This window comes from Battus philenor, unplaced genomic scaffold (genome assembly GCF_028537555.1).
Source record: "Battus philenor isolate CCGP_79_NKW_IND1 unplaced genomic scaffold, ilBatPhil1.0.hap1 SCAF_17, whole genome shotgun sequence".
NCBI lineage: Eukaryota > Metazoa > Arthropoda > Insecta > Lepidoptera > Papilionidae > Battus > Battus philenor.
Window position 1 is genome coordinate 6,702,857 of NW_027181679.1, and position 27,843 is coordinate 6,730,699.

Sequence of the window (27,843 nt, forward strand, 5' to 3'; positions counted from 1 at the left end):
TATCATTTACTGCTTATAAAAAAAAATAATTGATTTTCTAATAAACAATTGTTGAAAGATGTTTGATTTTTCTTTTACAATTGTTTAGTATGAGTGAGAAAACTTCTTAATGAAATTTATTCCGGGACATAATTAATTTGTTTTTGTTAAAAAACATATATGCTTTTCACTTAAAAATTCCAATGTTTACCTTCCTGTAAACTGATCCACATGCTAAGTGACACTAGCCGTTTGACCTGATCTCTGCAAAGCTGCACTTCCATACTCCCGAAGCAGTGATTGAGGAAAAGAAGTAGTGCAGTCTGTTCGCGCATGTTGCGACTTGTTTGGTTGTCTGCTATGCTGGAGCGAAGAACTTGCTCAAAAAATGCTGGAAAATGTTCTGGCTTTTTCAAAAATGCCTGAAATTAAGAAGTTTTGTTTTGTAAGCTTAAAATTTATGCACCAATAAAATAACATCACTTGTTAGTTGTATTTTAGCATTAACATATACCTAAATTTAATATTTATTTATTATTGCAAACTTAAAGAAAAGAAGAGATACCTAGAACTAATAGGTTATATACCTTGGTATATCCTATCTAATCATAATCTTGATAAATCTAAAATTTCTAGTGCTATATGCACTATTAATTATAAAAAAATTAATAAATATGGTAAAAAGTGTAAATGCATAAAAGATTTTAATCAATATTTTTCTCTAATATTCAATGCACTAACCTGCCAAGCTGGTACTCTCTCACGAAATTTCTCATTTATCATAACAATAATTGACATCATATGTGCATGAGTTGCTTCTCCCCCACGATAGTGAGGCCACAGGTAGTTTTCAAGATACTGTGAAAATTCTAGCATCATGATCCGACGTATCGAAAAACTGAAAAAATCAATGTTTTTATGAAAAAAAATTATAGACATATAACAAGCATATTAATGAAAATAATTTTTTTTTCATCGTTGATCAAAAACTTTCACTTTTGTCATTCATCGAAAATAAGAAAATAATACATATGATATCTTAACAAAACATGTTAAAAAATATTGATTCACATTAATTTATGGGTCATTATGTGATATACAAACATTGTCTATTATAACTGGCAAATATGAAAAAAATAAAAGGTCAATGTACTCATTTCATTAGGCCATTGACCTTTATGCTATTCAAATGTTTTAAATCAGTTAGGCTTTGGAATATTGAAAGTGATTATTGTACTACAATAAAAAATATTTATAAATAGAAAATACTCACTAGGATCCATGAATTTCAGTTTGATAAATTGATTCAACAATTGAAGCATCATAAGGTAGGTGGGTGTCCTTTGTTTGTGGTGACCAGTACTGATTAGCGAGCTGTGGGAAGTAACCATGTTGATTTCAGAGCAAATTCAATGAACAGTGGTACCTAGATTTTAGTGGCCCCAGCTTTTGCACAAATACCAGTAGGCTGCTCCAAGATTACATATAAACCTTTCCCAACAGGCCTACAGTTACAATGAAATTCCAATATTGATAATTTCATTGATATTTATGTACATTTTTATTAAACCAGAACACTTTCATATAACATGTATTACATGAACATTATCAATATAACATTTGGATATCTGTGTAGGCAAATTTAAAAACCAATTTTTATTTAATAAACCTGATAATAAGTATCATATGATAACACTATGGATAACTTGATCTTATTACGATTTTAATTTTAGTGATAAACCATAGTTAAAAACATTTAAGATGAATAATTTGAATCATTCATCATCTTCATCATTGTTTTAGCTAAAGGACATCCACTGCTAGATATAGGCCTCTCGCACAGTCATAATTCAAGTTTTGTTTTATACATTTAAAAATGATAGAAATTATTAACATTCTAAATTTTAATTATGATGAATAGTTTATTTGTCATTTCCAATATTTTTATGAAAGTAGCAAATAAAGCATGGCATTGTACATAAATTTCTCTAAGGGAAATTAACAATAAACTAATCACACCATGTAACATATATCATTGGACTAATTTTTACCCAAAGTTATCTTTGTCAGAAACCAAAATTAAGTTTACATATAACAGTGAAGTCTTATTAAAATCAAAAGAAATTATAAGCTTTTAAAACTTTAAACCACATTACGTTCACAAATTTTTATATTGTTTATTACTAAAATTTTACGTATTAACTTTAAATTGATATAAAAGTTAGATGATAGATATGTCACAACTTTTATTTATGCAATAAAGGTAATAATATTCTATATCAGTTAAGTTTGTCATTAAAAAAAAATTTAAAACTATGTAATAATAGCACCAAGAAAATTTTATAATTTACGGCAAAAATTTAGAAAGAAAAATTAAAAAAATATCTTTGATGATTGAAATGATAAATTAAGGAAAAAAAATAACGCATTAAATTAAAAAATTGTAGCAGACGGGCCAACATGTACTGCTTGTAATAAAAAGCTTTTTCATTAATCATTAAATAAAAATTACGATTGTTGAGCAATAACTCACTTAACCCTACTTTATATTTACCTGTGTTATTCGGTCGGCATTAATTTGTGAAAGTGTCGGTAAAGGTATTTTCGGTTTATCAGAAGGTGGTGTTGCGTCTACTTTCATCTTTAAAACTATAGTTTTATTTTAAATTGAATGTGTCCACTACCAAACAATCAACAAACTTAAAATTGTCAAAGTTATGTCAAAAATGCTTTGACAGATTTATTTAAATATATTGCCAGCTACGGAGAAATATGTAAAACTTTTTTAACATGTAATAATTTTCTTATGTGAAATAACTACTGTTGAATCCAATGCATGTCTTTAACCTAGCTAAGTATTTTGAAGTTTAACGTAATACCAATATGTTAAACTTTGTACGGTAATCACACAACCTTCAAAAAATAGTGATCAAATATATCTTTTCATTTGAATACTAAATGAAATAAATGTATTATAAAAATTAATTAAATAAAATAGGTTAATTCTATCGAAGAGAGACTGAGGTCCAGTAACTTTACGATGTATATTGCCTTAGGTAATTGTGTATTTAAAATCGGTTTTAATTCTTTAGCATTCTAACAAGCTTTATGTTTTTTTAATAGTATTGCATAAGAAATAGTCTAATTAATCATTACACTGATCACTGTACTTAATGTATTAAATTCACCAGTATAAATAGCAACCTATTGTTTCAGAAACAAAAATGATGTTCGATCCACCAGACTTTCCTTATAAAGAGTTATCGGAAACTTTGCGAGATCATTATGACGCAGGTGATCTTTTTAGTAACGACATCTCAAATAACTCTGTAACGAGCGTCTGTGAACCCCCGGATGTAACGGACCACATAGTTAATAATATCGAAAACCGCTTATCGCTTCATTCTAATATTTCTGGACGATACTTCAATATTGAAAATGCATCTTTTGTGGACATAAACACAGATAGTGTAAACCAAAACCCCGAACTTTATATGGTTCAACCTGACATATTTAACTTTGAACCAACTTTATTGGATGATAGTATTGTTAATCAATTCTTATTGCCCCCACAAGCTTCTACAGAAAATGAAAAGGTTTATGACTTTTTATAATATAAATGATGTTGGATATTTTAATGTAATATTTATAACCATCGCTATTATCTGTTAAGGAAATAGAAAATGGACCAGACTTACTCGCTCTACATTCTTGTGCAGTATGTCTTGAAATATTTACCACAGAAACAGATCTTCTTGATCATATGATATCTCAGCATGCTTCAGAAAATTCCGAAGAAATGGATAAAAGTTTTTTGCCGACAAATAATGGAGATGATGCCACAGGTGTGTAAAATTAGCAAATTTCTTCGGATGTATATCAACCTTTTGTTTAATTTCTGCTGGCTTGTCGATGATAGTACTTTTATATCTGAAAACCTCAGGTTGCAAATGGGCGAGTGAGATTGATTACTGTGCCTTCTTGTGCAAAAGTGACGACAAATAACATCTCATTGTACACCAGTAGAATTGTTGATTTTTGTTAATTTATCTTTAAATAATACGTTTAAATCCACGAAATATTTTCTTAACTAAGAAAAACTACCGTTCAATATACATCTAAATATCCTATCTCTGATTATCACGTCGACTTCACTTGAAGTTATACATGTTGTCGTCCAATTACTAACCCGCGAATTCTAACCGACGACACACTTTAAGCGAAGAGAGAAATAATCGTCTTGTTGACAGACGACGTGCTTTGAGTAGTAGTTGGCCATCATTTCGCAACTGAATGAACATGTCGTTTGGTCATCACCCATGGATCGTGAGTATCATTTTAGGATCATCACTTTAGAAAGAGTAGAGACAGAGTACTACTGGGAATCCTTCACGTTATTACTGTCAGAGTATAATTATATATTCCCACAGTCGCATGGCGTATGAGAAGCTCCTCGTGGCGAAGTTTGTCAACGCAGTACACTTTAGGCGTTATTCGAAGTCCGCCGTTTGTCAATAGGATGATCGTTCTTTCGTCGCTTAAAATGTATAGCCAGTCGGGACTCACGGGTTACAAATCATAAAACGGCTACGAAAAATACCCCAATCGGGATACAAAAGGCCCAACTGAGTTAAAGTAAAAGTACAAATCACACAGCAACCAAGCGGTTCGAGTAAACCAATACTCTGTAGCACTTCTCAAAAATCAGAATTTCCTACGGTTCATCTGATTTTTGGGTGCGTTGGTAAACATTATTCGTTCAAACACTGGGTGACATCGCCTCTTAAGTTTTTTTTTGCGAGTATTGTTAAACGTACACTTTTTTAATGTTCCGCTGTTTCAACGTTAACTGTTACTTATTTATATATATTGGTATGGTATTCTTGATCAAAACTATTTTAATCAGTCCGATTTCTAGAAGGCAGTGCTGATCAAAATTTTGAAGCTGAATGGCTTGTGTGTCGCCTCTGCGAACGCGTGCTGTCCACAGCTTTGGAAACAGAACCTAACGGTAAGGTAACTAATTTACGTTACATTTGTATAAGATGACGTTGTAATATTATTATGGAATAATTAAACACACAGGATAATTAGACATTTCTAGATTTTTATTAAAGATTATATTTAACGATAGTAGTAATTGTCCAAATTCTAGCAGTAATATTACAGGTACAAACACAAAACTCCCGTCTGGATGCTTCCTGTTAGATAACTGACGAGGCTATGGCGACTGAGGAATGGTGGAAAAAGCGACAGTGATCTTGTGGTCTAAATACCCCCTAAAGGATCTGTATGGCTAGTGATCTGCGTAGCAGCCGGGGCCTTGTTGTGGAATTGATTGAAATCAAATCAATGGGAAAGCAGGCCACCAAACATCCCTCGAAAACGAATCATCTGAAATATCTAAACTCCAACTGCGTCTAGAATTCCGCGTTGACATATGAAATGTCAGAGGCCTCAATAATGAAGGAACTGGGATATGAGCTGGAGCGATGCTATAATTTTATCACAGTTAAACAGGCTAAACGAGAGGCATTAAAAGATGTTAGACACAAAAGAAGAAACCCACTATCTTCTTCTCGAGGAAGGAATCGTCCAGTTCCTCTGGTGACTATCGCAATTCCGTATCGCTGTCTGGATCTGTCCTCGGCCACTACCCAGACAACGAGAGGATCATCACCATAAAGCCAGATGCTTGCTTGGCGGAGCGCTGAATATTACCCAGGTGTACGCGCACAACAAACGACAATATTGCTGATACAATATCAGCAATGTCTCAAATAGAGATGTCCTAATAATTGTTGGCGATTTTAATGCGGGCGGGAACTGTGGTTTCCGATGTGAGTTTGCGAGGCATTGGAGGTCTTGATTGCGGGAACAGCTTAATATAGTTTATGCTTAATATAGTTTACAGGAGAATGCCGCAACCAGATCGACTACATACTGATCAGGAAGAAATGGAGGAGTTCGGTAACCAACGCACACACACTACTAGGAGCTGACTATATATCCGACTGCCAGCTTCTTGTATGCAACATGAGGATCGGATTACGCAGAACCGCACTTAAGAAAACATCCAGACTCGTTGTAGTTGTCTATTAGGAATTTTTGTCTCCACGCTGTTCAACAAGGAGCGGAGGTGTTTGTATAACTGTAAAGGTGAAGGGACAGTCCACTGCTTCTAGGAATCTACCGTAAAACTTATAAAAGAATAGAAGAAACTTAGAAAAAAAAATGAGACGTTCAAAGACGCAGTATTGGATGTCGACCGATACGTGGGACTTGGTTTAAGAACGCTGGGGTTTGAAAGCCAAAAGCTCCATTATACAGGCCGCTTTCCATCAAGACCGAAACGTAGCACTACAACATGTAGAAAAACTCGAGCAACATTCTCAAAAGTTTCAAAGGAAAGATCTACACATGAAAATTAGACCCATAGCCCGTCAGTACAAGCAGAGTACTTTGATCTTTTGATAATGTTGCTGGAATCACACACATGTCACGGAGGTAAAAGAAATTGTTAGCGTTTGAAAAGACAATGGTAATTCGTAAGTCTCTGTTCACGGATATAAAAATTAAAATTGAAGCCATTTTTGATACAATCAAGACGAAGTGCCTGCTGAATGACCCTGAGCGCTTCAAAACTCAGTCAAGCAGGGCTGAATAACATCTCCCCAACCATTTAATATCTTCATGGAGTACATAATGCGGATAGTTATCGAAGAATGGAATAAGGAAAATCCGTGGGTTGAAGGAAGATATTGAAACTGAGATATGTCGATGATACTACCTACCAAGCGTCACACAAAAACTATATTGAAACTCTCCTTCGGTGACAGGAAACCTCAGTGTTAGAGTTTAGACTTGAAGTCAATCACGACAAGACCAAAATCATGATTGTTGACCGCGCCAATCACCAACCTGATATCCAAACCATAGCGGGATGCGAAGTAGTTAAAAGCTATGTATACCTAGACGCTGCTATGACCAACACAGGAGGCTGCAAGGATGAGTTTCGGAGATGTTGCGTCATGACCAGATCTTCAGTTGAAAAAGCCACAACGATCTAGAAAGACCGAGAATAACCAGAAACATAAAGGTTCGATTCATGAGAAGCGTGGTCTTTCCAATATTGCTATACGGGCTGAGACCTGGACGCTAAGGATTCAGGATTGTCGAAAAATTGACGCTTTGGAAATGTGCTGCTGAAGACAGATGCTCAGCATCTCGTGGACGGCGCGCCGAAATAAGTATTCAATCCTCCAAGCACTCAACATAGAAAAGAAGTTATTGTTAACGATGCAAATATGAATCCTCATGTTACTTGACTTACAAACCATATCAGTGACGTTCTACAACAAGATAGACAGTCTTTATCTAAACTGCCATTCAAAAATGTAAATGAATGCTCTCACTCCGCCAAATATTAAGCTACATGGCGACGAAACCACAACCACTGCCATAAGACTGCATGACTAAGAAGAAGACTACAGAATAAACACAAACTTAGGATATACAGTAAAAATATAATTTTTTAAATTTAATTTTTTTTCAACAGTAGAATAAGTAATTAAATTTATACGAATGTAAATGAAATACAATTTATATTTCATTCTATTTTTGCTATTGCTTTTAATTGTATATTTACTTATACATGTAAAGACATATTCTTTTCAAATGTTCTAATAAAAAGGTAACTAATCAAGTGTGCTTTTGTTGTACAGAACAATTATGCTGCGACGACGGCAGTGGAAAGCTCAACGTTGCAACAAGAAAATTGAATTCTATGTACGTGTGCGACTGCTGCAGTTACCTGTTCGCTGACGGCGATGCTCTGGACCGGCATCGGCTCATATGTTGTTTGGAGAATCAACAAAATGTCATACAACCGCTGGTGAGAAAATTATAGACTTTTATTTACTTACGTTATTCATTAAATGCGAATACAGTAATACAGTTAGTTTTTATATACTAGCCCTGCTCGCGCAACTTGGGTGTAATTTCATGTAAGCGATTTTATTAATTTATAACATGCAAAAAATATTCTGCACATAAAAGTATAAATAGGCACTTTTTATTAACGTCCTCTCAACCTCCCTTGCGGGTGGAATTTCATGGAATCCATCTTAGCTGACCTCTGATCGGTGAAAGGAAATTTCAAGTCTGTATCTCTTCTGGATCCAGAGACATCGTGATGACTTTGCTTCTAGTAAATGATTTTGAAGCAAACATATCATTCAACTTACATAAATAATAGTAGAAGACATCTGTAATGACTGTAATACCCTGCAATTGTTTCTATAGTAGCGCCTTTTCGATTCAGAATTACAACATATTCTTGGCATTTTTTTCCTTTATCTAATTTTTCTAGCGTTGTACTTTTTCATTTATATATTTATATACATATTTATTATCACTCTGTTTCGAGTGAATCTATAAATTTCTGATATATCTCTTTACGTAAAACCTTTAATATAAATAATTTAAATTCTTTGTGTCTAATATCCTTGTAATAAGAAATCATTATATATTTCGCCAGGGACAGCTGAATGCAGAAATGTCTACATCTTTAATCTCTGAACTATTAGACTCTTGCAACAATGAGGGAAGTGCGCTGTCGGATGAAAATTCGGCAATATGCAGTCTCGCATGTCAAAGACCAACACAGATGCGTCAAATACGCCGAACGTATTCAAGCACTACCACCAACAAGATGTGGAATTGTGGTTCCTGCAATCAACTTTTTGCTACGGCCAGGTAAGCGATATATCCATAAAGATTTTTACCAAAGTAAGTAGATCATATTTAAAGAGAAGCAAACTGTTGTTCAAACAATGTTGGTTTTAACAAGTTAAAGGTCCCAATGTGGCTCTCCACAAAAATAGTTGATATCTGAAGAAATGACGTTTACCAATTCGATTTTGACTCATGTGGCAGGTAACTGCCGATGCCTTGTGTATGAGGAAATGACTATGTTTTAACAATGGAATCATTTTACATATGTCTTATTTACGCTGTGGATTACCTAAAGGTTGGTAATCCACAGCAAAAGTGCATAAAAATAATAACGATTTTTTTTAATAAAAAAGTTTCAAATTGATAGACAGAATAGATTTTGGACCGGTTAGAAAGGCTCTTTATCCAGAGTCTTCTGACGATCCTTGCAAAGTCGTTTGTCCGCATAATATCCACTCCAGAACCTTAAAGCCCCAGGGATCGTCTGTTCTGCGCGCCTGCTCATTGTCTCTTTAAGTTGCCAATCCGCAAGGCTTTGTCGGTTCCTTTCGTTCGTCTACGGATCTCCTCCTTCCTGATTCGATCACTTCGGTACGACCAATATCCATCAGTGTCTTAGGGACGAGAACATGTTTCATAGGTTCCCGAATGCTGACCTGCGAAGAGCCACTTTATGAATATAATCTATTTATATTTTTTATATTTATAATTTTCCTGTTATAGAGATTTATATCGACATAAGCGCGGAGAAGACAGACCTCCGGGGGCTCCGCTGATGGCGTACGTATGCGAGGAGTGCGACAAGGTGTTCGGAAGCATGTGCGCTCTGCACACGCACAAGAAAATGCACAGAGTCACCAAACCGGTATTCTATCACAAAAACCAAATCATTTCTTAAGAAGTTTTCAGCGTTGCCTCTACGAATGCGCCGTAGTTCTATCTTTTCCGACATAACACATTTGAATAACAATTCAGATCGAGGTCTTCTCTCTGGAACATTTACGCCCAGTCACTCCATGGAGCTTTCGCTTCAATGTCCTAAAAGTTTGACGACCTCACAATCCGTTAAATTACAACATACAACATAATCCGTTATGTATTCAGTTCAATCGAAATTTTTTATCTAGCGTAGGAACCTTTTTCCCTCCCTAGTTTCACTATTGGTATATTAATAGAATGAGTAAACAAATAATATACTAAATAGGATAAAAATACAATAAATATTTTTAGGTAAAGCGGTTCCGGTCGGATATAGTCTATAATGTTAGAACTGTTGGAATATATTCCTCCTCTTTGAAAGATGGTATGAGATCGTAGCCACCACTCGGGTTACGTGCGAGTTGGTGGATATCATATGATGTTTTTCTTCATCATCATCGTCATTATTTCAACTACAGGACGCCCAAGGCTGGCCCCTACATAGGTTTTCTATAGGACCGGAGTTTAGAAGCGGCCGGCGTGTAGTGTATTGCAACAACCTTAACAAGATCTTCTGTCCAACTTGTCGTCTCTTTGCCGAAATATTATTTTTATACTAGATTGCACCGATAATAGCATAGCATAAAATAAAAAAAAAGATCGTTATTCTGAGTGACCTCTTCATGTAATGATTCAATAACGTTAGAATAAACAATAACTTATAAAACTGCAAGACTAGTAATAGAATATATTTCTCATTAAAATGCTTTATCATGTACCAATGACATTTTTTGTTTTAAACCTCAAGGCATCATTTTTTAATTTAAATGACGTCAGGTGTCTGGCAGCTAAGAACCAGGTGCGTTCTTTTTATCCCAACATTCCCAACTCGGTTTCGTTCTTTATAAAAGTCTCGGATGTATCCTAACGAAAATATTAAAAAATAGTCGAATTAGTTGAGATCTTATCGTTGTTTGCGTTTACTCAACATCCGGAGATTAATTTTATTTGTAGAGATGTCTTTTATTATAAAATAAAAATTGGTACATAAATAAGTATAATAAATATTGTTACAATTATAGGACTGAAATGAAGTCAGTGGATATGTGCAATAAAAGTTAATTAATTTGCGGTTAGGCATTATGTTATAGTATTGATGTATATACAATGTACGTGATAGTTATGTACAATGAACGCACAAAAACGACTTTCATTTACGTGAATATATGAACCATTTTAATTTGATGGATTTATCGCTGGTCCATTACGGCGGTTTACATCGTGTGGTAAATATTTAATTTACAAATAATCCTCCATTATTCGAAATCAATGTGGAGACGTAATAGTAATAAGGGTTGTCGCACGTTTTGACACCATTATCAATTCCGCCCAAGGACGTTCATTGGTATACATATGCCTCTCGTATTGACTGGGTCATTTAATAGGACTGACGCTGCATTGAGGGACAGGTCGTAAGGAATTTCAATGCGATTTTAACATTCAAAATAAAGAGCATCAAAGTTGGATATAGATATATTACTATAAAAATGGTTCCATATTACTTTATTGTTAAAAAGGCAAATAAAACACATCTGTCGTAAACAATATTACGATTAGTTTCTAAGACAAAAATAAACTGTAATTAAATGTACTGCAGGGTTACCCGTGCCGCGTGTGTGGACGGCGCTTCAACCAGTCCGGACACCTGGCAATTCATATGAGGATGCACACAGGAGAGCGACCCTACCCCTGTGATCTTTGTCCTAAGGCTTTTAAAGTAAAGGTAAATTGTTCTTATAATTATTGTAATATATTTGGTATATAAATTATTCGCTAACTGCTATATATAACTGTAGGTGTACATAGCCCTGGTCATAATTATGCGTGCTTATATGTAAATATTAATAAATTAAGAAAAGAATGAATCGGATGCCGAACAGAACCGGCAAGTGCCGCGCAGAATTTCCACACAGAACGTGGATAGACAGCCTCTGAAAGTCGTTAGAACACGTTAGACGATGGCCGTTACCAGCCGGTCCTGTTGGATATCGATAGGGAAAGGCTATGAACAGCAGTGTATACCGTACGACTGTAATTGAAACGATATATTAACAAAGCCATATACGTTCTATTTGTACTGTGAACAGAAGAATGCTAAGCGCCTTGTAGGCTCTGCCACCAAACCCAATTCAGCTGCAAAAGCAAAGTGATAAACATCTAAGATCGTGGTGCAAAATTAGAAATAGCCAAAATTATATTTCACGAGCCTAATGCCTTTGTAATAAAAGTGAAATATTACTAAAAAAAAAGCAAACATTTCCCTTTAATTTGCAAGAATACAATGACTAGGCAGCTAGTTGCGTTGAAAATAAAACACGGCACGTTTTTTTTTATTCTTCTTTCTACATTCTGTTGACTCTAATGCGGTGGATCGCGTGATTGGTGCCTCCGTTGCGCTAATAAAGCACTACCAATTGTCATTCGTTGCTCAAATTAGTCTTAGTGAAGATAAAACCCACTTTCCACGTGCAGACTTTTCTTTTATGCTTTCATAATAGTCTATCTGTTTCAAATCTAATCAAAACTCGTTTTATTTTTTGTTTTACGTAAATTTACTAATGGACATATTAGCATTTAAAAATTTTCATCTGAAAGGGCAGGGCGTAGATAACGCTTCGCCTAAACATAACCGTTTAAGGAAGGAAAGATCAAGGGTCCTCTCTGAAGCCTTAATAAGTCCCCTATATACAACTTTGGTACGCGATTTGTCTATTTATTTCACCTCCCAAATGTTTAATATATTCTACAATTTAAAAATGTAAATGCGTTCTGGGTGATATAATTATATCCCCAAATATTTCTTTTTGCTTTCGGACAGGATATCCTGGTTGCTTTAACTTCACGACTTCGATTGCGTTTTTCGTATGATTATTATGTGGAAGGCTAGATCTTTGACTGTTACAAACAGAAAACGTCTAATTATACCTATTGATAGACCGCTACACAAACAATTGACAAATTCCAAGCGAGTGGAAAGTTTCAAAAATCTTTATCACCATACTATATTTCAATATCACATATTTAACAGCGATCATCGTGAAAATGAGTAAACACGATAAATATGTATTAAGGAATGAGAAATTCAAAATTAAATTTTGGTTAAATCATGTTGTCTTTTTAATTGTAACAATATGTATGACCATACTCAATTAAGTCGTAGGATTCTTCCTAGGGCCGGTAAGTCTTGAAGTAGTAACAACACGAAGTCCGAAGTAAAACTGTTCGAGCTTCGCCCGTATTTGTACCGACGTTAATGAACAATTTTATTTCTGTGAAATTCCCCTTTTTGATGCGCCGCTGACGATGACGTAATGTTGCTCCTACAAAATAAATAATGTCATTAAATAATGTACTACGGTATCATTCACTTAACTTTAATAAAATTGTATTTAACTCTTATAAAGAATTACTCAATGACAAATATATTATTTTTAGCTTCGTCAAATACTTTTTATATAGTCTATTATATACGTTTATTGACGTAGAGAAATGTGTACGTGAAAGTCAGAAGTATACACGTGTGTGGTAAAGACCTGGGCATTGATCCATCACTTTGACTCTGCCGTTGATAGTATGTGCCACCACTTGTGAACAATCACCAGGCACATGGAGAAATTGTTTGCCTTTTAATATCGTAAATTTCTTGAAGGATTGCTATCTTTAATTTTGGAAGTGAAGTTCGAAGTTAATTTCTAATAAATTTACTTACCTTTAAATATATATGCAATTAATAGTTATATAATTGACACTGCGACGCTTTTGGTATATCAATAGTTATCGGTGAATATAGTTTTTGTATTTGTCTGCCAAGCCCATATTCGCATAGTATGTATTTGAAGCAGTCTATTTTTAAGAAAGAAACAGTGATGTTTTCATGCAATTTTTTGTAATTTTTCCACTCGTTGCAATAATGTACACGGACGGTCAAATTATAGAGACAGGCAATAAATGCGGCACCTGCTTTTCCACCCTGTTTACGGATAAGTCAGGGAATGCATTTTTGTATTATATAAACAGTGCAAATTTAATGCATCTCTTGAGATTTAATGCTTTTTAGATTTTGCTTATTAGATTTATCCCCAAGGATATCAAATCTTTTGTATAATTTATATGGGTATCTTTGGGACCCTGACTGGGCGCTACCTACGCGTAATGTATTATTTTAAATTAGAACTAATTAATCAGCACTTTAAGCTTGACTTCATAAAGATTGCTATAAAATCATAATAATTAATAAGTATTTTTTTCAACAGTGCCATCTATAATTCGCAGTTACAGAAATAACTTTGTAAGATAAAAAAAAAGGATTTTTTTTATTCCACTTATTCACTGTAAGCATATAGTTCATATGCAACGTTTTCTTCATTATTTAAGCATAGATTTGACAGAAGTAAAACGTTTTAGCCAAAAACACTTTACTACACTGTTGCACTTTAGGCGTTACTCGAAATTCGTCGTCTGTCAACAAGACGAATATTTTTTTTTCGCTTCAAATGTGGCGTAAGTCGGATTGTGGTGGGTTAGAAAATGGGCGACAGCATACGTAGGTGCAAGAACGGCAGCTACAAGTACAATAAAAAATTTACAAGTTTATAGGGACCAATATCTGGAGAAAGGGATGCTTAAAACTATGCAAAAAATGGGCAGCTGATAATGCAAGGCACAACCGAATCAGTTTTAAAACACACCGCCTTCATGTCCGTGTGCAAGGTAGTGCTGCACGCACCGGCAACTCAAACCGATCCTCTCCCAACTTCGATATCGATTCAGGTGAAATGTCTTCGGAGAATAGGATTACACCATTCTTTGAAAACCTAGTAGATAACAATTACTCAATAAGTCCGGCGATTCATCTGACGTAGATTTTTATTAATTTATTAGCACGCGGATTTCGGATTCGCGAGCCCTGAATCCAAAGAAGCTGTAAAAGCCAGAACGGCTTACAGCATCCAGCATCAATCGGTTATACCCATCCAATATATAAGAAGAGATTGAATAAATAAAAACAAAGACGGAGAAATGAAATTAGTTGGAGGAGCTATGCTCGGAGTTTCGCTCCAAATTCGAATCGTTCGATCCGAAGAAGAACGAAGGTAACCGACGTAGCTCGAAGAACTATTCGTCTGAGGTAGCAGTGGGTCACTCATGCAACCGATAGTCGTTGGGGCCGAAAGATTCTCGAACGGCGACAACGAACTGGTAGACGCGGCGTTAGAAGGCGCCCAACCAGGTGGAGATATGAAATAAAGAATACTTTATTATTGTTATTGTTGCGTATATAGATCTTCGAGAAATAACTTGAATTAAAGAACCAAAAAAAACTGGTTATAGATTCGTATATGAGTAAACCCTTTATAACGCTTACGTAAATATCAAATTGAAATTAAACTTCTGAATTTAAACTATTTTATAAATGTACATCGACCTCTAATAAAAAGCGTAACATTGTTCATTGGCACTAAAGCTTTATACCTCATTATCATATTAGCAATTAGAGCAACGATTTCCCACGCTCTGCGCGACGACATAAGACAGTATTCTATGACTACTCAGTTCTTTCGTGCTGGATCGCATGCACCTAATTCTTATTGGCAGTTGTTACAAAATATTAAATATTTAGAACATATTGATTACGATATTCTGCGTTCGAAAACAAAAGCATTGTTGCCAAACGGCAAATCCTTAGAACTTGGGCTCCGATGTTTGTTTTATAAACTTTTTTGTACCGGCATAAAGTTTCTTTTTAAACAATGCCAAAAGTTGGCAGCTAATTACTACTTTTCGCTGCTTATAATTGATCAGTTGAGTTGTAAAATAAGAAACCTGTAATAAGTTTGTTCGTTTATTATTGTCTATATATGGTATATTGCCTTCTAAAATATACTTTTTCTTTATTAAAAATTACGTCTCAAAAATTGGAAATATCAACTGCACTTTGAAAGAAAGAATACTGCATCGTGAATAGAAATTTATTTAAGACATTTTTCATGTTTATTTCATTATTTATAATCACATTACAATTATTATAAAATATTAATAATAATAGCAAAATTCTAAGAAATGTCATTAAAGTTTCTTTAATTTAAATTCTAATGCAATCAAATGTCTTCCTTGGATAATCGTATGTTAAATACCAGATGCGTAAAAACACTATCTGATACAAAAATTAACTTACCATACACATTTGTTTTCATTTTATATATAATTAAAAATAACATTCTTTGTCTAAAAATTGTATCTTACTTTTTCTGTCTAAATTATTACTTTTGTATTTTAATTTCTTAGTTTTTATCTGTATTTGGATTGTAATATTTTATGCATCTTTACTATGTGTTTAAGTTTTATTAAATATGTTGTGTGTTACATACTATTTCATTATAAAAACTTATACATTACCAGTTGTATCCCTTCACGCGTTGCTGTGTTATGCATCTAATTAAGAGTCTAAACAAAAAGGGAGTTCTGATGCCAAACATAAACCGATAAAAAATAATTTATCAATCCAATAATCAACCAAATTTTATCGGCGATCGAATGTATAGGTTTTTAATGTATCCAGTACATACAGATACATTTTAATTTTTATATATACATAGATTAGTTAATATTACGTTAGTTCCTAATTATATAATTTTTATTTAATTAGGAACTAACGTAATATTAGGATTAGTTAATATTACGTTAGTTCCTAACTATACTATATAATGGTCTCTTTTACATATAATACACACCTCTATCAAATTTCAAATCTTTTTATAAACCATCCAAAGATATTTTGTAAAAAAAACCACAGGAGGCGTTAAGGCAGCCGATTGTGCTTTTAAGTTGATTTTGTGTTAGTTGTATTTTTAGACTATACTTATACTTTAAAAGTACAATAAAATCATCGTCATATTAGGCGTAGTACGTACATTGTTAGGCATAGTAATGTAAAAAATAAGTATTTGTATGTGTAATTAATATTTTACTGTAAATATATATATATATATATTTACAGTAAAATATTAATTATCAAATCGGGCTTCTAAGAAAACCCGTAGATGATACAAGTTTAAGTGAATATTGTAAACGATATATGATTATTTCGATTACCAATTACGATGTATTTTTCTTGTTGTCGAAAACGTTGTGAGCCTATTGTTAGCGTGCAGGTTGTTCCCCGCGTTTTTTCCGTGCGTTGACGTGTGCGTCGTGGTCGGCAGGTGGAGCGCGACGACCATCGGCGCACGCACACCGGGGAGCGGCCCTTCGCCTGCACCGCCTGCCCCAAGACGTTCACGGCGGCTGCGCGCTTGCGCGAGCATGCGCGCATTCACACGGACCAAAGGTTATCGTCACACACTCCACACACCGCCAAACCACTGCCACTGTATCCTACGCCGCTACTTATTTTTGATAATACTCTTATATTAATATTTTCACTAGTGAGCGTCATAATTGTTAATATCTATCAAATCATCTTCACAGCTTACCAGCTGAGAGACTTACCAGTCTAACATATATATGTCTCTCCATTCGATTTCCAATAGGAGGAATTGAAAGTGGCCAGCATTCAGTGTCTTCCGACGACTTTAAGAAGGTCGTCTGTGCAACTTAAGGGTAGACTGCGAATGAGGATCTGACCATTGGCGTTCAGCGCGCTATGTGGCTTACCTACTACCACTTCAACTTGTCAATTCGCTGGGCTACGTCGGTCACTTTCTTTGGTCTACGATTCTCCTCATCCTCATGATACAACTGATATAAAAACTGAAGTACAATTAACTTACGAATACAGAGTGATAGGTGTAAAAACTTTAAAATTCTAAAGGTATATTACTATACAGGTAATCAACAACAACATTATAAAGTGTTTAAAAAACATTGTTAAATTTCTTTAAAAAAAAAAAACAATTGTTGAGTTTCCAGCCGGCTCCTACCGGCAGATCAGCAATTCAAGCCACTGATAACTTACTACTTCCAACGTATAAATAATTGACAATGATGAAAATAGAAAAATTATACCATGTCTAAAAAATTTTAGCCCTAAAACCTCCACGCCAAAAGGTAACATATACAGCGAAATTCTTTACAACAACTTAGAAAGCGCCGGTGACATCTGTTGGATTCTTATAAAGTGTAAAGCTAATGTATCGTTGTAATCTTCGAATCTATCGGTCCTCTAACCATAAAGTTTGGCATCGCACCTGTTTGGTTACATTGAATTATGCAATGCTCTCTGGTCTCGGTGCGCCAGCTGCATAATCATCGCCTTTCTATTAATAACCTATTCATACTATCTCCACACATACTCCCGTAATTGTAAACAAAATTTAATTTTCATTATATAATACGTTACATAAGAATAAAAAATAAATATTTACACTATCTAAAAATTTACATCTACTATTCAAAAAAATTCTTAGAGACGTACATATATTTTATAGTGAAAGACGTAACGTGTAAAAATTCTGTTTTATATAAAATATACTAATTCTTCGCGGTAATAACAGTGGCGCCCTCTGTGATGTCTGTTTCGGATCTGTTCTATAAATTTAATAAATATTTTGTTTATAATCATAAAATTAATTTATTTATTAATTACAGAATATATTAATAGGCTTTTAAATACGTAAAATTTTAATATATCTCTGCAAAAATATGTTTACAATAAAAACATTCAACCTCACTAAAACTGAGTGTTAAATAATTAAAACAGTGGTTCGTAAATTTTCCTACTTGTGTCCATAGATGGCGTTATGGGTGTATTAATACGACTGCACGTATAAATGTGCTTTGGAGGATTCCTTTAAACCGTTTCTATTTATAGATATAATTTTTTCTTCGTTGCCGTATAAGACATAAACGGCACCTGTGTTTCAGATCGTGGTATTTATTTTTTAATTAATTGTTAAATGTACTGCGCTGTCTGATATTGTACACAATTTCTTTTATAAAGTATAAACATTATTTAACTTTTATTAAATAAGCGAAAGTCAATATTATACGTACAATAATAATTTTATAGTTACGCGTTATAATTTAAACATACTTAATCTGGCCATAAATACTGTTATAATTAAAAATAAACAAAATATTACTTTTGAATTTGGAATCTGACATTTATGTATTTGATTTTTCATAGCGTCTAATTATTTTCGCGCCAATGTATTGAAAATATTTTGTAACATAAAATAGTGTGGGGTGTTCAAAAGAACTGTATCGCTGTGATTACATCACATAAAGTGATAAGGTACCAAAAACAATACTAAAAATCCTCCATACACTTGGTATTAGTCAAATGTTTCTGTACCTTTTATTAGGATATTTACAATGAAGCCTTCTGTGTTGATGACGGAAAGGGACCTGATCGTCCGTATAGTGTACGAAAAAGACGATCGAAGCAGTTAAGGAAAGCAAAAGATTTTAATTCGAGAGACGAAATCACACGAAACAGCTCTACGTATTTCGTGTATTTTAAAAGATAACTTAGGACTTGCAGCCAACAAGGGACGCACTGGTCATTTCATAACTGATAATTATAAAAACTTTAGGGTGAACATCTACTTAAGCGGTACGCGAAGGGAGATCACAGAAAAAGTTTGTTTACGGATGAGAAAATTTATATAATTGAGCAATATTTTAACAAACAACTTGACTGTATTTATGCAGGAAGCTTTAAAGAAACTTCCTAATTAGTATCCGACTTCAATGATGGTTTGGTGGGGTGGTAGGTATGAAGAAGTGACTGAGACGTATTTTTATGAAAAAGGTATCAAAAATTCGATCAAGATACTATTAGTGGGAAGGTAGTTAAGTCCACAACATGTTCAATAACCAAGAATAGTCCTTACAGCAAGACTCGGCGCCGGGTTATAAAGCTCGTTCCACCCAATGTTGATTAGATACAAACGTTCCATATTTCATCAGAGCTGAACGACTGGTCGTCCTTTAGTCCTGCTCTTAATCCACTGGACTATGATTTATGGTCAGTTTTAGAGAGTAAGGCTTCCTCTAAACAATCCATAACATTGGCGGTGAATTTTTTTTTTCTATAGAAAGACTGCGTGGTGCTGTTGATAACTGGCCTCTACGTTTAAAGGAGTGTATTGCAGGCAATGGAAACTACTTCAAATAAGCATTATATATTTTATTGGTTTAATTAATATATTAAAGTGATACACTGTAATAGTAACAAATGTTACGCATTATAAAAAAAATGTTGTTGTTCTTTATAACTGTATTTATGGCAAGCTAAGTATATAAATTTAAATGTTTATCCCCTTAGCGATTTTAATACATTGATTAAGGATTTCGTTTCATTTTTTAATTTACACTTCTGTCAAAAAAAATATGGTTGTACGTATTAACAAATCCATACCATGTTTTTAGGTACTTAAGAGGTCAATAACGCCAGAAAATTTTGTAGAACAGATATCTAGCAGTTGTCAAGTTCAAATATGGTTTAAACATTGGTGATATTTTTTGTCATAGTCAGATTTTTCTAATATTTACAAACATTTTTTTCCCAAGTCTCCTTTCTTTCATTCTACGACTGCTGATTTTATAGTGTTACGGAAACCGGTGTACCACGCCTTAGGTAAGCGCGTCAAGGTAGGGGCCGAGGAAAAAAAGAACCGCCGTCGCCGCGAACAGTAACGGCTAAGAGAACGGAGCAGCCGATACTTCCCCTCCCACCACCTCACCGCATGTTAAGGCGCGGTATGGCTGTTTCGGTAGCACTATAGTACACTAACTAGAGTAATTTACATTCCTGTAGGAGATTAACGCTTATTTTTATTGGTTGCTAACTGCACAAGCGGTCTGTTTGTTAATGAAATACATCGTATAGTACAGATGAAGGCACCAGAACTCAATTTACGGGTGTTATCGAACACGAAGAGATTACAATGAAAAATAATCTGCGTGTGGACCTTATCGACTCATGTACGGTCATTTCATGCGATTCTTACAGCATGCGTGAACAGAAAACTCCCGCATCCCAAAGCTCTAACGACCAATGAAAATGTGACCTTAACGTGTATGACCCTAATCTTTAATTGCATTGGCTGATATCAGTACCGTATATAGATATCCTTATATTCTCAATTAGAGCCAATGGCGTACAAACCATATCCTAACACAGCTTTTATGTTGGTAAATGCGGCTAAATTATTTTTACACATTGAAAAACCTTAACCTAATTCAATACGTATTTGAATTTGAAAAACCGCGCTAAACACTTTAATCGTAAGCCTATTTATTGGTTATTACGATGTTTATATAGGTGCGTTAATTAGGAAGCTTTTGGATGTGCTTTTTCCGAACTATTTTAAATTTCCATCGCATCTATTCATAATTATTTGAATTTATATCTCGTTTAAAATGGCATATATTATCATGTTTGTTTTTTATCAGAATATTAACATTTATTCGTACGATTTTCCACGCATAAGTCGCTGGATGCGGAACTGGTCATCATAACGATCTTTGGGGGAGACCTATGCCTTGCAAAAGTCGTCTATCAGCCTATATGATGATGATTATTATTGTACAATTTTGATCATTTATGGTGATCAGTTGAGTGCATCATGGGCAAAGAATCCAGAACAGCCCAATCTAGAATTAAACTGAGCTCTCTTATAATGACATCTTTCTTGCATAACATGCTTACATTCCAAATACGCCAAGATCAGATAAGAACTCGTAACTAACTTTGTTGTATTTTTTTTGTACAAATATCTTTAATACAGAAGTTTGAGCAATTCATTGCGGAGTCCTAATATCGTTTAAAAATTCTTTACATTGCAATTTAATTTTTCTAAAAATTTTTGCTTATTATACTTCCTAAATTTAATACAAAATAATTCAGAGACATTACATAGGAGATTTTTCTAAAATCTTTCACGGTTACCAAAGAGTTACTAGCCTAGAAACATATAATAAACTTATCGTTAGTTCAAGTGCTACTTTTATATACATATATGTTTCCTTATGTTTTATATACATGGTGATTATTTAAATACATATGGTAGTAAAAGCTTCAAAGGGGTGAATGCGCATAGGTCAGAAAAAGTTTTTGAGCACCTATTTCCAATCAGCCCTAAGTCTGTATTAGCAGATGGTAAACACTAATTCATTGTAATATGTAAGAATTTTTTTAAAATTTAAATACACACATTTTGAAAACGCTTTTTCTTGCTATATCATTACGTTATTTTTAATTTCTTAAACTATTGATTTTTAGATTGTGTGTAGAATACATATATTGACAACAAATAATCTATACATATAACATATACTATGTGAACACTTTTAAAAATAATTATAGGTAATATATTCTTATATAGTGTTCCGGCATTTAACTAGCATTGTTTATAGAATTACTAAGAACGATCAACAGCGGATCATATATTTTTAATAAAAGTTTGATAAAGTTCTAATATAAATAGATTCACAGTTTTTATCTTACTAAGATTTTAAATAAAAAAGGATATTTATTTTTATGAATTCTGTTATTTTATTACAAAAATACTTTTTTAATATCGTAACGGAGAAACAAGCAAAAAATGATCGGCACATTATTTAAAAAATATATTATTGAGCCGTTGTAAGAATAGTAATTATGAAAAAATAATATTTAGTGACCACTTAATAATAGGTAGGCGTGTAGGAATTGTTAAAATAATCCATAAGTTTATGAGCATTCGCAAGATTCTGTAGGTCGAGCGGCGGTGCGGACTGTATCGCGGCGAAGAGGCAGGTTGCGGAATAGCATTCTTACTTACGTATCCAGTGCCCGCTCTCCTCTAGCCGGTGACCGGTTCCAACAGTTTACGACGCGCCGTGGATGCGTTGTGAAACACCCGCCTGTCGAAACGCGCACACCTCCGTCTAAAACTTTCATGTGTATTTAAATTATATCTTTTGATCTAACGGTTTGCTTTGTGGAAATTTCTTATACCTAGGTCCCATAAAATATACAGGGTGATAGACTATAGGTGTTAAAACTTTAAAGAAATTAATATATGGTTAATTAACCAGCAAAAAGCTTTAAAATCTCTTACATCTATTTCCGATCGACCTGTATAAAGTTATATTAATTTATATATTTCTCTCGGAATGCTACAGGAAAATGACTTCTGGCACTACTAAATCTGCTGAGAAATATCGTAAACAATTATTAACTTTAAATATATATAAATATAATATATATATATATATATAGTAACTATAAATATAATATATATAATTATATTTATAGTTAATATATATAATATATATTAACTATAAATATAATATATATATATATATATATATATATAGTAATGTATGTATTTGTACGTATGTACATCCTTAACTGCCGTCTCCTTCATGTCTCTCATCTCTATCCAATGGTTGTCTGGTAGAGATCGCCTTGAGCGATAAGACCGCCTCTGTACCTCTAAATGAATAGTTTTTTTTTTAGTTATGGTGTATAAAGAAGTGTTAACAAATAAATAATCATTACGTTATTTATTGTTACTGAAGGCATGGAGTTTCGGTCAGCGGTTTACCGTACATTAACTGACAGCAGTTGGGCTATTTACATTCAACTTTTTAAAAGTTTTACATCTATAGTCAATCACCTGTTATACATAGACGTGATATTGCAAATAAAATACAATCCACAAAATACATCGAAAGGACTAATGCACACAAAAGAACACAGAACATTATAATCTCCCTAAAAATTATTTCACACATCTGAAGGAAATGTTAAAATAAAAACCGATGTTCCTTTGTTTCTATGATTTCCACTCTGATTCGCTTACCACTTAAACAACAATTGGCAACATTACAAATTTAAAAAAAAATATTGACTGGATTTTGTAATATGCTTGCTTATCAAACAAGGGGTGCTTATAAGCAAACATTAAAAAGTCCACATACACTTTTTTCAATAATTTTCAGTGTGAATTGGATTTTGTTTGCATAACTAACTCTCTTCTCTCTGTCTACATATTATATATTTGTAAGTTTGTTATTTTTAAATTCCTTTTTAAAAAAAGGAATTTAAGTAATAACTTAATGCCTTTTGTTCCGTTCTGACCGAGCGATACGATACCATTTAAAGTCGAATTCGTATATTCTTCTATTAAAAAATCTTTGAGTGAACACAAAATATGAATAAAACCTTTCACTTTTAATCTAATAATCATTACGTTATCATGGCATTATATAATAAGTAATAATTACTCTATTTAATAAACAAGGGTCAAAATATTTTTTTTTATTTGTTTCGTTTACGTTAAAGTGGTTGGTATTTTAGCTTTTGCACATTTTTTCTATTTAATATGAGATTTAAGGTTTCAATTGCTTTGAACGTCACAATTACTTCAAGAGAGGACTTTTTTTTAGCATTTTGGATGTCTTTCATAGTACAAACAATGAGTATTTTTGCTCAACAGTTATTTACTTGGGGAAAAGTTTCTTATACGTAAGATCGTCTTTATATACTCTAACATGTGATTCTGCTGATACTATTACTGTATAAAAGTTGACCGAGTGTCGTAGATTTGGCTTGAAAAATTTTGTAGGCTAATGTATATCAAGGATAGTCAGCACAAGCGAAATGATGTGAAAGATTTTAATTATTGAAAAGACTACCTCTCTTCTTCTTCAAGCCTACTTATCTTCTTTTTTGTCATTATATAATATCGTTTGTCCGTATGCATTTACAGCCTTAATAGGCGTTTTCCTTATTCAACTCCTGTACAGTCGAGGCTCGGGGTTTGTGCCTGAATCGAGCCGGAAACTTCCAGAAAAATTTTGAGACAGAGGCATCAATAAATTATGAAAAACAAGTATAAACCTTAAGATTGCTTACTGGAATGACCGTGCAAAGGACCGAGGGCTGGACCTGGTTTCAATCATTTGCTGTTACCAGTTTTTATTTTTTATTTTTTTAAAGCACATCAACAACGTAAACACAAGCATATATAATACAAAAAACATATCAAAAAAGTAGTACAAACATGGAAAAATGTGAAGAACTGTGTTTTTTTTAATTACATCCAACAAAACAGTTATCCTAATTAAATATATAAACAAAAAAAAATATGAGGAAAGGGTAAAACATACAATGGGTAGTCAATAGGAACTATAATAATGGATAAAGGCTTCGCCCATCTAATATAATCGGTTACAAGCTACCTTGAGGTCTATCCATCTTGGGGTCTTCTCTCCAGATCATTAAGGCCCCAGTGGTGGTGTTGCCACTTCAACCAGGCAAACCGCTGGGCTATTTTGGTAGCTTTTGATTGTCAACAGATCTGATTTCTTTCGATCTGCTAATATATATTAACCAGGGGTTAATGTATAATACGAATCAATTTCAAACAATTTAATTTGGAGTTGTTTAGTTGCGAAAATTTAGTTAATTGTATAAATATGAACAAATTTTTGAGACAATTGTTTTATCGTTTTAGCTTTGCAAGCTATCTGTAACGGAAATAATTATTTCCATAATGTTAGTGGTAGTTGTAAAACGTCGACCATAAAATAGTAACGGTTTCTGATTTTAATGATGTCCAACATCCACCGATGATTGGGGCATTAAAAAGATCACAAATATGTGCCAAAGTGAAGCGGTTGGTTTTAAAGTCCGTGAGCTTATACTTAAATAATTTTTATTTTAATTTTTTTTTCGGCATATTGCTGGTAAATTATCATTCAACAATACAAAATTAAATTACATTTATTCGTTTTTGATATTTACCCTAAATTATTTTAAAATGCAAAACCTAAGTTTTTCGTACGTGCTTCATACCATTGGATTGCATTCGTTCCACCATCCTATTTTTTTTTACCCTTTTAGCTGGAACTCAGTTATCACAAAGTAATTGATAGTGTTACTCTAGTATCATTTTCGACATAAAAATGAAAATTAATATGATTCTTCTGATGATAAAACGTTGACCCATAATAGAAATTAAACTGTAAATATTCTTCAGCGTTAATAGTCTATTTATTAAAGACAGTAACATGTTCGTGTGTCATGAGTTTAATTCTTTATAATAATACGTCGGCGTCACAGCGTTGTGAAATAGCTGGATTATTAAAATTAATTTTTGAGAGTTGAGGAATACTTATTGGATAGCAAACATAAGACTTCCCCATCGGTACAGACGGCAGCTTTGTTACCTATAAAAGAAGGTTTAGGTCAGCCGCCATCATCGTCCTGTCCTTCCACACTAGCGAAAGCTACAAAAGCCATTTTGGCAGCAGTTTAGTCAAGTCCAAAAAAAGCACGCATGGAACTTGAACCGCAAGAACGTTCGGATCCCGCTAGATATTGTTAAGCTGTTATTTTAGACAAATAAAACATTACCTCAGCTCAAAGATGTAAAACATCATTCGGTGAAATAATGAATACAGCGACCCAAGGTTTCTGTGATACTAAGTACTCGAGCTGTTACCATACAGTCCAAGTTAAGTGCAGTGCAAAAAATATGAAAGACACATGACAAGCTGAGTCAAACCATCGTGAATTTGGGTCCCTATTTTCTTTCTAATACGCTTGTCTTAGTATCAGAAACATATAACTAGTGTGATTTTGTGTAAAGGCCGTACCGCTGTGATATCTGCGGCGCCGCCTTCCGACGTCCGTATGCGCGCACTGTCCACACGCTGATCCACAGCGGCGAGAAGCCTCACAAGTGCGACGTATGCGGCACGGCCTTCAGGCAAGTCCGCATATACTTTTCATACTATATATTTTCGTCATATAGATTATGTTTTTCTAACCAAAATTAGAGTTTTTATATTCAGTGATTGGTTTGAAATGTAAAAACTTTAATGAGGTGAATATATCATTTAATGAGGTGTACATATATCAGCAAAAAGCTTAAAAGCTTACACCAATTACTAACCACATGTATAAAAATATCACCCTAAATTATATTACATTAATTAATATGTTCTATTGAAATGCGACAGTCCTATTACTTCTGACAACACAAAGTCTGCGGGAACAAATAGTAAACAATAATTAATTTTAATATGTAACAATTACAATTATTAAAATGCTTTTTTTCACTACATAATCATTAAGTTTTGGATAGAGTCTAACGAAACAGTAATTAACAGCAATAAGGCTATACGTTCACGCCTTTAAAATTTTACACTTATAAGCAATCATCTTGTATAGAGATACAAAAGCGTTGAAGTCAATTTTGAATGGAGTAAGCTTTTTAACGTGACGTCCTATGGCTAAAATGATGATGATTATCTGAGCTTTACATCGGCCGTCGATAGCTTAAATCTACGAGTATCTATTACAGGCAAGTCATAAGCTATATAACTGAAAAGCTTCGAATAGTATAAGACTTAGATGACATCTCAAAAGATTTAAAGCTGCGGTTCTATGCGGTTAGAGGAGTGTTAGGACAGTTAGAGAAATTAAAATTTTCCCGAAAAGTACAACAAAACTGTTGCTTCTAGGAGTTTCACGATGTTCTGTCTATAACAATATATTTACGCTAATATGCTTTGGTATTTGGTTTTTATTGCTTCGTCTTAGACGTATTCTTCGTTGTTGACAGTCGTTTCCATGACAATTGAAGAGTCGTTTTTATGCTTTTCCGTTTTCCGTCTTCCTCAGGACAGTAGTAAAAAAGTCCAGTTATAGACTTGACTTAATTAGATCAATGGGTTGGTGATTGTACACGTTGTCTTATACCGCCTATTTTCCCTACTAGTAGTCTGACCAAGTTATCTGGTTGTATGCGGGCGATGTGAACAAACTTAAGACGGTAAATATTGTGTAGAGCCTACTTTAATCTTTACTCGAATAATAGTCTGTACCAAAGTGTTACATAAGTTTTATCAATTTTCAGACGATCAGGCGATATGTGGAAGCACAAGAGAACGCTACATGGACTTCCAGCCACCAACACCATGTAGAGTTAACACACATCATTGAGCTTTGTTTAACCAAACGCAACTGCTGAATTTAAGTTTTATATTTATTTGTGTACCTCCTATTTGTAAAGTCTATAAGGCATTTACAATATATTCTTAATTTTCTTAATCGTTTATTTTAAAAACATATCTATCATATCTTATCGCAATAAAGATTAGCGTTTTGGTCATTGGCGGCAAAATTTTATTTAGGAAAGTAGCAGAACC

The 27,843-nt window shown here is 33.7% G+C and overlaps 2 protein-coding genes across 3 annotated transcripts in view; one reads left to right on the forward strand and one right to left on the reverse strand.

Annotated features, from left to right (window-relative positions):
• The window catches only part of LOC137919675 (RNA helicase aquarius), a 65,538-nt gene extending 62,893 nt beyond the window's left edge, over window positions 1–2,645 (reverse strand). The window contains exons 1-4 of one of the 2 annotated variants that reach the window (XM_068762816.1): window positions 2,534–2,645; window positions 1,253–1,353; window positions 721–877; window positions 191–401 (exon numbers count right to left, since the gene is read on the reverse strand). In XM_068762816.1, the coding sequence (XP_068618917.1) occupies window positions 191–401; window positions 721–877; window positions 1,253–1,353; window positions 2,534–2,620 (556 nt within the window). In that variant the 5' untranslated portion in view covers window positions 2,621–2,645. Of the gene's footprint in view, window positions 1–190; window positions 402–720; window positions 878–1,252; window positions 1,354–2,533 lie in introns of those variants that run through there. The other variant, XM_068762814.1, reaches the window with a different exon arrangement.
• Window positions 2,646–3,203: 558 nt separating this feature from the next.
• Window positions 3,204–27,618, forward strand: LOC137920040 (zinc finger protein 311-like). The gene is made up of 11 exons (XM_068763272.1): window positions 3,204–3,575; window positions 3,653–3,788; window positions 4,898–4,990; window positions 7,704–7,838; window positions 8,166–8,170; window positions 8,519–8,736; window positions 9,439–9,580; window positions 11,291–11,416; window positions 16,896–17,020; window positions 26,280–26,399; window positions 27,552–27,618. The coding sequence occupies exons 1-11, from the start codon at window positions 3,204–3,206 to the stop codon at window positions 27,616–27,618; spliced, it is 1,539 nt and encodes a 512-aa protein (XP_068619373.1).
• Window positions 27,619–27,843: the final 225 nt, after the last annotated feature.